This window comes from Hyla sarda, chromosome 1 (assembly GCF_029499605.1).
Source record: "Hyla sarda isolate aHylSar1 chromosome 1, aHylSar1.hap1, whole genome shotgun sequence".
Classification (NCBI taxonomy): domain Eukaryota; kingdom Metazoa; phylum Chordata; class Amphibia; order Anura; family Hylidae; genus Hyla; species Hyla sarda.
In genome coordinates, this window is record NC_079189.1 from 180,719,474 (window position 1) to 180,733,888 (window position 14,415).

Here is a 14,415-nt window from a genome sequence, read left to right on the forward strand (position 1 = left end):
TAAATTCCATGTGGAATCTCTGTTGTGTGAATGGGGACTAATAAACACCAGTTATCTATATTTATAAAACCCAAAGGGGGACATTTATCAATGTTGTCACAAGGTAGAATAGATTTTACCCCTGTTTGCTTGGTTTATTGTTTGAACATTTGCTCAAAATTTACCAAAAAGGTGCACAGGACTTGATAGAAACCAGTGTGTGGCAGAGATTGGTTTAAGCTTTATGTTCTAGCATCTGACACTTTTGTACGTGACCTATTAGGTGGTGTAGGTTTGCGCAAAAAGACACTTCTAAATTTAATTTGCGCAAATAATAAATACAGCTCCACTGCAAAAAGTAGACAGCTTTGAAAGATGTTCTACAGAAAATTGCGCAAAAAAAAAAATTAGTTGCGAAAAATTAGCAGGAACAATTAGAGCATTGAAGTGGTGTAAAGCCAATGATAAATGTCCCCCAGTGTGTGTGTGTGTATGTTCCTGCATCACTTCCAAACGGGTAAAGATATTGCCATGAAACTTGGTACAAATGTAAAATATGTCAACTAAAAATATAGGATAGGTTAATTAACCCTTACCCACACCAATTTGCGAGGGTGAGTAAGGGTTAATTATAGGAAATATATGTTTATAGGAAATAAATGTTACTGCATTACTTCCAAATGGTTGGAGATATTTCGATAATACTTGGTCACATGTTACTTATATGTCAACTAAAAATATAGGATAGTTAATTTAACCCCAACCTACCCGCATGTGCGTGGGTTGTTTAAAAAAAAATAATAATAAATTTTAAGACCCATGCAAGTCTATGGTAAATGTATGTTGCGGCATAACTTCGTACGGCTGGAGATATTTTGATAATACTTGGTACATATATTACCGTACTTATATGTCAAATCAAAATATAGGATAGTTAAATTAACCCTAACCTACCCCCTTAAGTTAAGGATGGGGTTTATGTTTTATGTCCCATGCAAGTATATGGGACTACTGATACTTTACTCCACAAGCTCTGCTTTTCATCTCCTGGTGAGTGCTTCAGTCCGGCTTGCAAGCCACACCCTCCCTGCATGCCATGCCCAATCTTAGAAAGCGACACACACCCATTAAGCCACTCCCCTATTGTTTTCTACCATTTGGTACATTACAATATCTTTTTCAGGTTACAATATCTTCATCACAACTCAGCCTCACCTGAGGACGGGATAGGAGGTTGGGATATGAGGACTGGATATGAGGACTAAATATGAGGTAGGGATGTGAGGACAGGATATGAGGACAGGATGGGAGGTGGCGATGTGAGGACGGGATATGAGGACAAAAGCTTCTTCCTTTGTTGCTTTTCCTCCCCTACAAGGATTAGGTAGGAAAAAACAGGCAATGCCGGGTACTCAGCTAGTATCATATATATATAAAAAATAATATGTATATATAATAGTTATATAAAAATAATAATATCTTCTTATGTTTATAGGTATTTCTGAAGGCCTGTATCCTGGTCCATGACAGTTGTACAGCAGCTGCAATTGTTTTTTTGATTGATCGATTTCTGTATTGGGCAGATGCATCTACAAGACTGCTGTCTGTTGCCAAAGTTTTGCATAAAGTTTGGCCCTCCACCCCAATAGCTCCGCAGGTGGTTATTCGGCAAGCTCGAATCTCCGTAAATTCAGGTGACGTGATCTGTCTCTGTTTTCTCAGCTTAGTCCCAATTAAGAGCTACTTGACTTTCAAGAGGACACTCCGTACCATTATAGGGATGACATTCCTCTGAACCCAGTGGCATCTTTTGAAACCTAGAGCCAGCCTCCTTTTTTGCCAACAATGAAACCAGGATAAAGAGTTTGTGAGCCAAAAGAGGTAGAGGGATTTGTGAAAGGGCGTGGAAAATACTAATTGGGGCTTTTGTTCACTAACAAATATTCCCTGCTGGTTTCAACAGGGGTATCTGAACTGTCTTACCTCTGATCAAGAGCCCCTATAACACAAAGCACAATCTAGGAGCATGTTCCTGTATTCTGTTCAGTAGGACCACTTGACTAAACAAACAATGCCATTAACAAAGAACAGGTTGCTTTATATGCATCAGGTAATAGTCAACCAAAATTTCTTCTGATTGCAATTACCACTGCCAATCTATATTCAAGTTTATCCCCTTGGTGACATCTGCCTTAGACATACAGTAGATTTGTACCATAATAATAAGGTGCAGGCTCAGGAAGTGAGCCCATGCCATATGTGGCTGGTGCCAGTAATGTTATACACCCGACACCTGTCTGCAGTGGCGAGAGTCAGAAAAAACTCTGATTGTATGATTTTTACTGTCCCTCAGATGGTAAAATTTCCCCCATCCCCCTTAATGCAATCATGGGAAGCATGGCATCTGGGGGTCTCATGATCATGATATCTCTGATGTCTCTACAACATGTCAAAAGTTTTTTCTAATGACAGGGGCATATGAGGTTTCTAAACACATTATATGTTTATTAACTGACATTAATTAAGATGAAGCAAAACCTCATAAGTCTACGTTAACAGCAAATAGTAAAACAATAGGGTTAAATCACAGTGACGGCCATTATGAAACACTGTCTTGGATGTCACTGTGGTTGGTCAATGACTGGCTATGTTTGTTAACTCACTTCTCACATACCAGAGGCAGCAGAGAAGTGTTGTTCTTTGCTACTTTTTGACTCTCATTGTATTAAAGTGCACCTGCTTTAAAAATCTTGAGGGTCACTGCATCTGATCTGTTTGCTTTCTGCTGGAGCATGGCATTACCTCCAGATGAATTGGGTTTTATTGAGGGGATACCATGGATGATCTTCTGCAGGGGTCAAGTCCTGAGGAAAAAAGTGTGGGAACTCACCCAAGATTTCCTCTCAAGTGCTGGTACTGCTAATTGGAAAGGTGTTCCTGCTGTGGAAAAAGTGCAGGAACTCAGTTCCCACGTGTTCCTGCAGGACTTGAGCCCTGATCTTCTGACAATCTAATATTTTGAGTGTAGACACAGGAGGTTTGCTAGCCTGTGTTTTCCTTTACTTATAAGGTTAGGTTCACACTGCAGAATTTCTGGGCAGAATTTCTGCCAGAGATCGAGCAGGCAGCGCTAGGACCAAGCAGACTGCATTGCTGCCCCCATAGACTGCAATGCATTTCTGGGTGGATCTTTTGGGAGATCTGCTCAAAAATGCATTGCCATCCATGGGGATGGCAATGTAGTCCGCTCGGTCCTAGTGCTGTCGGCTCGATCTCCGACAGAAATTCTGCCCAGAAATTCAAAAGTGTGAACCTAGCCTAAGATGCAGCACCAGAAATGTCTTGCAGTGACCTTACTCTTCCTGTTCTATTTCAGTATCATGCACATTGGTCTGAGCTGAACATAGATTTCAACAGGAAATGACCAATAAAAACTGTACAGCCAGTCAATTTATTGACATTTATCCTTTGTCATTGTCACATTTCATAAGCCATATCTTTTTTACTTTTACATCAATTTAGATTTATAAGAATCTGTTTATTGCAATTACATTGTGCAATTATACTTTGGTTTAGCAATAACTTTATAATTAACTTTTATTAGTTAGTTTTTCTTTTCTACAAAAAAAAATATATCTATCTATCATATATATATATATATATATATATATATATATATATATATATACACCGTGTTTCCCCGAAAATAAGCCCTAGCTGGATTATCGGGGTTGGCTGCAATATAAGCCCTACCCCGAAAATAAGACCTAGACCAGTGGTCTCCAACCTGCGGACCTCCAGATGTTGCAAATGTTTGCAACATCTGGAGGTCCACAGGTTGAAGACCACTGACCTAGACAATGCCCGGGCTGCAAATATTAAAAAACAAACTTTAACTTACCTTTGTCCTCCGTTCCCCCGTTGCTAAGGAACCGGCCTCACTGTCCTCCGCTGTTCTCGCTGCGATCCTGGTGTTGGGACGTCACAGAGCCTTCAGCCTATCACCGGCCGCAGCGATGTCCCGCCTTGGCCGATGATAGGCTGAGCCCACTGTGATGTAAGAAGCCGGCCGGCTTCTTACATGACAGTCGGCTCAGCCTATCATCGGCCGAGGCGGAACATCGTTGCAGCCGGTGATGGGCTGAAGGCTCTGTGACGTCCCAACACCAGGAAGCAGCAAGAATAGCGGAGGGACCATGAGGCTGGTTCCTTAGCAATGGGGGAACGGAGGACGAAGGTAAGTTAAAGGGGTTATCCAGGAAAAAACTTTTTTTATATATATCAACTGGCTCCAGAAAGTTAAACAGATTTGTAAATTACTTCTATTACTGGGAGGTTCCCGAGACACGTGTCATCAGAGAGCACTTAGACAGAAAAGTACAACTCAACTTCAGAAGCTCATAAATACTGAAAGGATTAAGATTTTTTAATAGAAGTAATTTACAAATCTGTTTAACTTTCTGGAGCCAGTTGATATTTTTAAGAAAAGTTTTTTCCTGGATAACCTCTTTAAAGTTTGTTTTTTAATATTTGCAGCCCGGGCACATGAATACAAAGTACAGCGCAGCGGCTGATAATTATTTGGCAAGGGGGAGAGAAGCTGCGCTGGGATGATACACCGGAGGGGGGACATTGGGGGGCAGAGCTGCGCCCATCACATGATGATAATGGGGGGGGGGTGTAAATACCGTTAAATACCGTGGAACCGCCATGTTGTTCAATGTACATACCGTACCGTAAATAAATAAGCCCTACCCTGAAAATAAACCCTAGTGTGTTTTTTTGTGACTAAAATTAATATAAGACCCGGTCTTATTTTCGGAGAAACACGATGTATATATATATATTTATATGCTTGAGTATTGGCCGACCCGAATATAAGCTGAGGCCCCTACTTTCACCTCCAAAACCTGGGAAAACGTATTGACTCGAGTATTAACCTAGGGGGAAAATACATCATCCCCCCTGTCATCATCCAGACCCCCCCCTGTCATCATCATCCCCAGTCTACATCCCCTTGTAATCATCCAGACCGCCCCCTCCGTCATCATATAGGCCCCCCTCTTTGTCTACTCACCTCCCCAGTTCTCCAGGTCCTGTTGCTTAGTAGCTGCAGGGACCGTCCACATTCCGGTGGGGAGGGTGAGCCATTCTGGGCCATCCATCTTCACCGGGAGGCCCTCTTCTCCGCTCCGGGCTGGCCCCAGACTAGTGACGCTGCATTGACGACGACGCGCTGGGACTTCCGTGCGCAGGGACGCCCCTGACGTCACAGATGTCTGCTGCACTCGGATGTCCCCGTGCGTCGTCGTCAATGCAGCGTCACTAGTCGGATGGTCCCTGCAGCGAAGATGGACAGCCCAGCCAACCATACAACGGTATTTTTATTATTTTTCTCACTCGAGTATAAGCCGAGGGGGGCATTTTCAGCACAAAAAATTGTGCTGAAAAACTCTGCTTATACTCGGGTATATACAGTATATTTTTGCTCTTTGTCCAACTATGGAACCTGACTGTAGAATTTACTCATGTCATACATAATACAGTGCATTGAGTACGACTAAGGTGGCTATGTCCGCTGAAATGCGTCACTCCTTAGCCCTTGCTCCTGTGAACTGTTGTCACTTTTGATGCCTCAATAAACAGCGTTTTTATCCACTATTGCTGTGCTGTATCTACTCTATCATCTTGTTTCAAGTGCATTACTCCATATTTCAGTGCATTATTACCTATCAGAGTTTTATTGACAGCCAATCGATACACAGGACTTAAACATAGGCCTTGTATTAGGCCCCTGGCTGCCACATTTGAGCTCTGATGGGGTTGCAGTCCCTTCCTCAAACAGCTGTGGTTTCTATTAAATTCAGATATAAACAGATGCAATCATTGTTATCTCCATTTCCAGTTCTTTCTCCACTGGCAATTGGTGCTGGCTTAGTTTTCAAGCCTGTGCCATCCCCACACCAGTATAAGCAAGTAGTAGATTGCTTGTACTGATCAATGCTATGTAGCATAAGCAATTTAATAATTGCTTTTAAAGGCTTAAAATTAAATTGCCTAAAATAATTTAAAAAATTAGCAAAATAAAAAAAGTTAAAAAACCTCCCCTTCATTAAAATTCCAAACACCCCTTTTTTGTTATTCAAGTGAAAAATATAAAAAAAAACATACATATTTGGTATCTCCGCATGCATAATTGTCTAAACTATTAAAATATAATGTTTCTGATCCTGTATGGTAAACTGAGTAAAAATAGCCAAAGTTGCTGATTTCTGTTTATTAATATAAAATTAAATATAAAGCAATAAAAAACTCCCATCTAACCCATCATGATACTGATAGAAATGAGCCCTCACACAGCCACATAGAGAGAAAAATAAAAAAGTTATAAGGGTCAAAATAGTACAATTTTAGCATATTTATTTTGAGGGGAAAAAAGTTTCCAACCTATAAAGATTATTATTATTGCAACAGACAACATCAAGAAAAAATACATTAAAGGGGTATTCCGGTGGAAATTTTTATTTTTTATTTTTTATCAACTGGTGCCAGAAAGTTAAACAGATTTTTAAATGACTTCTATTAAAAAATCTTTACCCTTCCAGTGCTTTTAAGCAGCTGTATACTACGGAGACGGAGAAAATTATTTTCTTTTTTTAATTTCTTTTTTGTCTTGTCCACAGTGCTCTCTGCTGACACCTGAGGCCCATATCAGGAACTGTGCAGAGCAGTAGAAAATCTCCATTGCAAACTTATGCTGCTCTGGACAGTTCCTGACACGGACAGAGGTGTCAGCAGAGAGCACTGTGGACTAGACAAAAAAGAAATCTAAAACGAAAAGAATTTTCTCTGTAGCATTCAGCTGCTAAAAGGTACTGGAAGGGTAAATATTTTTTAATAGAAGTCATTTACAAATCTAATCTTTGATTTAAAATTTTTATTTTTCCCACCGAAGTACCCATTAAAAATAATTAAAACAATATTTAAAAAGAGACAAGCTGCCACTGATAATGGATGTTACTGATTGGCTCAGAAAAAAGCCATGATATACAAATAGCCTATAAGATGAGCTGCACCTCTAAGAATGTAAGCCTCTTTAGTAGATGGGGAACAGGTTACACAAGCAAGTGATATATGACTATAAAGTCCAAGTGGCAAACATACACTGCTCAAAAAAATTAAGTGAACACTAAAATAACACATCCTAGATCTAAATGAATGCGCTAATCATATGAAATACTTTCGTCTTTACATAGTTGAATGTGCTGACAAAAAAATCACACAAAAATTATCAATGGAAATCAAATTTATCAACCCATGGAGGTCTGGATATGGAGTCACACTCAAAATCAAAGTGGAAAACCACACTACAGGCTAATCCAACTTTGAGGTAATGTTCATAAAACAAGTCAAAATGAGGCTCAGTAGTGTGTGTGTGTGGCCTCCACATGCCCCGATGACCTCCCTACAATGTCTGGGCATGCTCCTGATGAGGTGGTGGGTAGTCTCTTGAGGAATGTCCTCCCAGTCCTGGACTAAAGCATCTGCCAACTCCTTGACAGTCTGTGGTGCAACGTGGCATTGGTGGATGGAGCGAGACATGGTGTCCCAGATGTGCTCAATCGGATTCAGGTCTGGGGAACAGGGGCCGGGCTAGTCCATAGCATCAATGCCTTCCTCTTGCAGGAACTGCTGGCACACTCCAGCCACATGAGGTCTAGCATTGTCTTGCATTAGGAGGGACCCAGGGCCAACCGCACCAGCATATGGTCTCACAAGGGGTCTGAGGATATCACCTCGGTACCTAATGACAGTCAGGCTGCCTCTGGCAAGCACATAGAGGGCTGTGCAGCCCCCAAAGAAATGCCACCCCATACCATTACTGACCCACCGCCAAACCGGTCATGCTGGAGGATGTTGCAGGCAGCAGAACGTTCTCCACAGCGTCTCCAGACTCTTTCACGTCTGTTACATGTGCTCAGTGTGAACCTGCTTTCATCTGTGAAGAGCACAGGGCACCAGCGGCTCTGGCAGTGCTCCTCCTTGCACAAAGGCGGAAGTAGCGGTCCTGCTGCTGGGTTGTTGCCCTCCTATGGCCTTCTCCTTGTCTCCTACTGTACTGGCCTGTATCCTGGTAGCGCCTCCTTGCTCTGGACTCTACACTGTCAGACACAGCAAACCTTCTTGCCACAGCTCGCATTGATGTGCCATCCTGGATGAGCTGCACTACCTGAGCAACTTGTGTGGGTTGTAGACTCCGTCTCAAGCACCGCTAGCATTCAAAAGGGACCAAAACATCAACCAGGAAGCATAGGAACTGAGAAGTGGTCTGTGGTCACACCTGCAGAACCCCTCCTTTATTGGGGGGTGTCTTGCTAATTGCCTATAATTTCTATCTGTTGTCTGTTCCATTTGCACAACAGCATGTGAAATTGATTGTCAATCAGTGTTGCTTCCTGAGTGGACAGTGTGATTTCACAGAAGTGTGATTGACTTGGAGTTACATGGTGTTGTTTAACCTCCTGAGCGGTTATCCCGAGCGTGACTCGGGGTTAATTTTCCCTGCCAGGATCGGTAACCCCGAGTCACGCTCGGGGTAGAATTGCAGAGTTGCCGGCCGGGCTGCACGATATATCGCAAAAACAATGCGATATAGCGATGCGGCCCCCGGGAAAACATGCGATTATCTGCTCTGGTCGGCTCCCGTTGCGGGGGCCGGCCAGAGCAGGTAAAGGAAAATACTAAAAGTCAGTGTTTCCCTACCAGGGGGCCTCCAGCTGTTGCAAAACTACAACTCTCAGCATGCCCGAACAGCCAAAGGCTGTCCGGGCATGCTGGGAGTAGTAGTTTCACAACAGCTGGAGGCCCCCTGTTAGAAAAACACTGAGCTAAGTGTAAAAGGAAGAAGTAGTAAAATAAAAAAACCTTTTGCTCACCTAATCCCGGTCCCTGCAGATGCTGTTCCCCTCCGTGCGGTCCGGGGTGTCCTCTCTTCACTATTCATCTTCTAGGACCTTTCACTTTTCAGCCAATCACAGGCCGCAGTGGTGTAAAGCCAGTGATCGGCTGAAGGGGAAAGGACTGGTTCTGCAGCAAATACACTAGGTATGAAATCTGCCCGGCAAACCCAGTGTATTTGCTGCAGGACAAGACAAGGTGACAAGGGGGGGGGGGGGGATGTGACAAAGGGGGGAATGTAACAGGGGGGGAATGTGACAGGGGGGGGGGAATGTGACAAGGGGGGGGAATGTGACAAGGGGGGGGAATGTGTCAGGGGGGGGGAATGTGACAAGGGGGGGAATGTGACAGGGGGAAGAATGTGACAGGGGGGGGGGGAATGTGACAAGGGGGGGAATGTGACAGGGGGAAGAATGTGACAGGGGGAAGAATGTGACAGGGGGAAGAATGTGACAGGGGGGGAATGTGACAAGGGGGGGAATGTGACAGGGGGAAGAATGTGACAGGGGGGGGAATGTGACAAGGGGGGAAATGTGACAGGGGGAAGAATGTGACAGGGGGGGGAATGTGACAAGGGGGGGAATGTGACAGGGGGAAGAATGTGACAGGGGGAAGAATGTGACAGGGGGAAGAATGTGACAGGGGGGGAATGTGACAAGGGGGGGAATGTGACAAGGGGGGGAATGTGTCAGGGGGGGATGTGACAGGGGGGGAATGTGACAAGGGGGGAATGTGTCAGGGGGGGGAATGTGACAGGGGGGGGGATGTGACAAGGGGGGAATGTGACGGGGGGGGGATGTGACAAGGAGGGGGGAGAATGTGACGGGGGATGTGACAAGGGAGAGGGGGAATGTGACAGGGGAGATGTGAAATGGGCGGAGGGAGATGTGAAATTCAGTTAAAAAAATTGTACCGCTTTTGGTACAAATTTCCAGACAGAATCATACCGCCAGGGAGGTTAAGTGTTCCCCTTATTTTTTTGAGCAGTGTATATAACATAAAGCATGTGTACACCAACATTAACCACATGTATGCCCGAGAGCCACAGGAGCATCCACCCCTAGGTCAATTTCGGAACAGCATCCTTCTTCCCCCCATTATAAACCTTACAATAAAGAGTAGGATTGTCATTACATGGTTATTGGGGTTAAAACATTTATTATTGTTACAGGAAAACTTTTGAAAGCTGAATATATATTAAGCAGTTTGATAAGCAACAATGGAGCAACAGGTAAGTAGATTATAACAGTTATAGCAGATGTACATTCAGCATAAAAGTCCAAGGTGATTTAACCACTGTTAACTAACCCCAGTCCTTTATTATTATGTTTTCATTCTAAATTAAAAGGTATCTAACACTGTCAAAAATAGTCATTTTAGAATGTAGCTTGTTTTCCTATTTATTATATACTGAAAACCTCAAAGAAATGGCCCAAAAACATGGAAAGGAGAATATAGTGCAAACAATAGGGCAACTATTGTTATAATCACTACAAAGCCCACAAATGCAATCTAGATCAACAAACATTGAATTTAAGTACAGTGGTCCCTCAACATACGATGGTAATCCGTTCCAAATGGACCATCGTTTGTTGAAACCATTGTATGTTGAGGGATCCATGCAATGTAAAGTATAGGACAGTGGTCTAGAACCTGTGGACCTCCAGATGTTGCAAAACTACAACACCCAGCATGCCCGGACAGCCAACGGCTGTCCGGGCATGCTGGGAGTTGTAGTTTTGCAACATCTGGGGGTCCTCAGGTTGAAAACCACTGGTAGAGGAAGTTGAACTCACCTGTTCCCGCCGCTCCGGACTGTCACTGCTCGTCAACGCTGCCCTCAAGTTGTTACGCACGCCGCTCCTATTGGATGACGGGACGGCGTGCGCAGCGACGTGATGACGACGATGGAGAGCGCCAACGATGCAGAGGATCCCGAAGAGGACACGCCGGAGCCTCGAGAACAGGTAAGTGATCGTCAGCGGACCACACGGGGCACCATAAACGGCTATCCGGTGGCAGCTGAAGCCGTCTGCACTGCCGGATAGCCTTTTATGCGATGGTCCGACATACAAAAAGCATCGTATGTTGATGCTGCCTTCAACATGCCATGGCCATGAGAGGCCATCGTATGTTGAAATGATCGTATGTCGGGGCCATGGTAGGTCGGGGGGTCACTGTATATCCAGTGAATTTCTTTAAAAGCTATATTAGCTATTTGGAGCCTTCATAGGTAACATGTATCCTGATCCCCAACATAGTCATGTTTATGGACAGACAATCCTGAAAGACTGTGAGGGAGATTTATCAACACCTGTGTAGAGGAAGAGTGGTGCAGTTGCCCATAGCAACAAATCAGATCACCTCTTTCATTTTTAAAAAGACTTGTGAAAAATAAAAGAAGCAATGTGATTGGTTGCTATGGGCAGCTGCACCACTCTTCATCTACACAGGTTTTGATAAATCTCCCTCAGTATAGTAATCATGCCACAGGGATGAAACACTTTAAGCGTATGTTCACACATTTAATGCACAGGATTTACTGCTGCAGATTTCAGTGTAAACTAAATGACTGAGCACAGCTTCTAATCAGTAGTTACAAATCCTGTGCATTAAATCTGCAGGATCCTGTATGTGTGAACATACCCGTATAAAAAATGAATTGATACCATAGAAAAGAGGTTATTGGTAGACTTCAAACCAAAGAATAAAACACTGACATTTCAGCCACAATATTGCGAAAAATGCCCAAATATGTATTTTTTTTATCTTGATCTTGCTTCATGTCTTAAAATGTACTGTATAACTAACTATTTGTAGTATTGTTAATTGTACAGTAAATTATGAGTTACAGTCATGGCCATAAATGTTGGCACCCCTGAAATTTTTCTAGAAAAGGAAGTATTTCTCACAGAAAAGGATTGTTTTGCTATACACATTTATTCCCTTTGTGTGTATTGGAACTAAACCAAAAAAGGGAGGAAAAAAGCAAATTGGACATAATGTCACACCAAACTCCAAAAATGGACTGGACAAAATTATTGGCACCCTTTCAAAATTGTGGAAAAATAAGATTGTTTCACGCATTTGATGCTCCTTTAACCCCTTAAGGACGCAGGGTTTTTCCTTTTTTTTGCATTTTCATTTTTTCCTCATCACCTTCTAAAAATCATAACGCTTTCAAGTTTGCACCTAAAATTCCATATTATGGCTTATTTTTTGCGCCACCATTTCTACTTTGCTGTGACATTAAACATTTTACCAAAATATCCACGGCGAAGCGGACAAAATTGAAAAAAAAAATGCCACTTTGTAAATTTTGGGGGCTTCCGTTTCTACGCAGTGCATTTTTCAGTAAAAATGACATCTTATCTTTATTCTGTAGGTCTATATGGTTAAAATGATACTCTACTTACATAGGATTGATTTTGTATTACATCTCAAAAAAATCATAACTACCTGCAGAAAAATGTACATGTTATTTTCTGACCCCTATAACTTTTTTATTTTTCCGCGTATGGGCCGGTCTGAGGGCTCATTTTTTGCACCATGATCTGAAGTTTTTATTGGTACCATTTTTTATTTTGATTGGCCTTTGTTATCACTTTTTATTCATTTTTTCATGATATAAAAAGTGACCAAAAATACCCTATTTTGGACTTTGTAATTTTCTTTTTGACCTTGCGGTTTAATTAATGATATATTTTTATAGTTTGGACATTTCCGCACGCGGCAATATCACATATGTTTATTTTTATTTACACAGTTTTTTTTTTTTAATGGGAAAAGGGGGGTGATTCTTACTTTTATTAGGGAAGGTTTTTTTTTATTACCGTAACTTTTTTTCACACTATTTTTTTGCAGTGTTATAGCCCCCTCTAGTGGCTATTACACTGCACATACCGATCTCATACACAGATCATTGCCGTGTCACGGCAAAGATCAGTGTTATCGGCAGTCGATTGCTCAAGCCTGGACTTCAGGCTTGGAACAATCAATTGCCGATCGGACGTGACGTAGGCAGGTAAGAGACTCTCCTGCTGCGTCCTAGCTGATCGGGACATCGTGATTTCACCGCGATGGTCCCGATTAGCCCGACTGAGCTGCCAGGAAGCTTTCACTTTCATTTTAGACGCGGCGATCAACTTTGAACGCCGCGTCTAAAGGGTGAATAGCACGCAGCACAACGGTCGATGTCGCACGCTATTAGCCCAGGGTCCCAGCTGTCATTAGCCGCTGAGACTGACCCGGTATGACGCGTGACCCCGCGTTATATACAGGGCGCAGGGCATACAGGTACGCCCTGCATCCTTAAGAGGTTAAACTCACCTGGGGCAAGTAACTGGTGTGTGAAATATAAAAATCACACCTGAAAGCAGATAAAAAGGAGAGAAGTTCTCTTAGTCTTTGCATTGTGTGTCTGTGTGGGCCACACTAAGCATGGACAACAGAAAGAGGAGAAGAGAACCACAATTGTGGAAAAATATCAACAATTTCAAGGTTACAACTCCATCTCCAGAGATCTAGGTTTGCCTTTGTCCACAGTGCGTAACATTATGAAAACGTTTGTAACCCATGGCACTGTAGCTAATCTCCCTGGGCGTGGAAGGAAGAGAAAAATTGATGAAAGGTGTTAACGCAGGATAGTCCAGATGGTGGATAAGCAGCCCCAAACAAGTTCCAAAGATATTCAAGCTGTCCTGCAGGCTCAGGAAGCATCAGTGTCAGCGCAAACTATCCGTTCACATTTAAATGAAACCGCTATGGGGGCGTGGCTTGCCTGAAACCGCTATGGGGGCATGGCTTGCCTATGGCGGATTGAGGACGTGCCTCGTTTCGCTCCATTCCCCTACCTGCCTTCTCCCGCTATATTGCGGCCAGCAATCCCGCTCTGCTATTAGCCCAGGGTCCCGGCTGTCATTAGCCACCGGGACTGACCTGGTATGACGCGTGACCCCGCGTTATATACCGGGCGCAGGGCATACAGGTACGCCCTGCATCCTTAAGAGGTTAAATTCACCTGGGGCAAGTAACTGGTGTGTGAAATATAAAAATCACCTGAAAGCAGATAAAAAGGAGAGAAGTTCTCTTAGTCTTTGCATTGTGTGTCTATGTGGGCCACACTAAGCATGGACAACAGAAAGAGGAGAAGAGAACCACAATTGTGGAAAAATATCAACAATTTCAAGCATCAGTGTCAGCGCAAACTATCCGTTGACATTTAAATGAAACCGCTATGGGGGCGTGGCTTGCCTGAAACCACTATGGGGGCGTGGCATGCCTATGGCGGATTAAGGATGTGCCTCGCTTCGCTCCATTGCCCTACCTGCCTTCTCCCGCTATATTGCGGCAAGCAATCCCGCTCTGCTCTGATCCAGGAGTCAGCGCAGCACTGCTGATTCCTCTGGTGGTGATTCCTATTCTATTCGGCAGTTTTTTCACAGCCAGCCTCTGAAACCAGGACTTCCTCCCTCAAGA

General features: G+C 43.3%; 1 protein-coding gene across 14 annotated transcripts in view; it reads left to right on the forward strand.

Moving 5' to 3' along the window:
• ALPK1 (alpha kinase 1) overlaps positions 1-14,415 on the forward strand; it is a 206,542-nt gene that overhangs the window by 160,124 nt on the left and 32,003 nt on the right. For 13 of the 14 annotated variants that reach the window (XM_056564800.1, XM_056564880.1, XM_056564818.1 and 10 more), the window contains 2 exons: positions 1,475-1,673; positions 10,109-10,168. In XM_056564800.1, the coding sequence (XP_056420775.1) occupies positions 1,475-1,673; positions 10,109-10,168 (259 nt within the window). Of the gene's footprint in view, positions 1-1,474; positions 1,674-8,982; positions 9,136-10,108; positions 10,169-14,415 lie in introns of those variants that run through there. The other variant, XM_056564890.1, reaches the window with a different exon arrangement.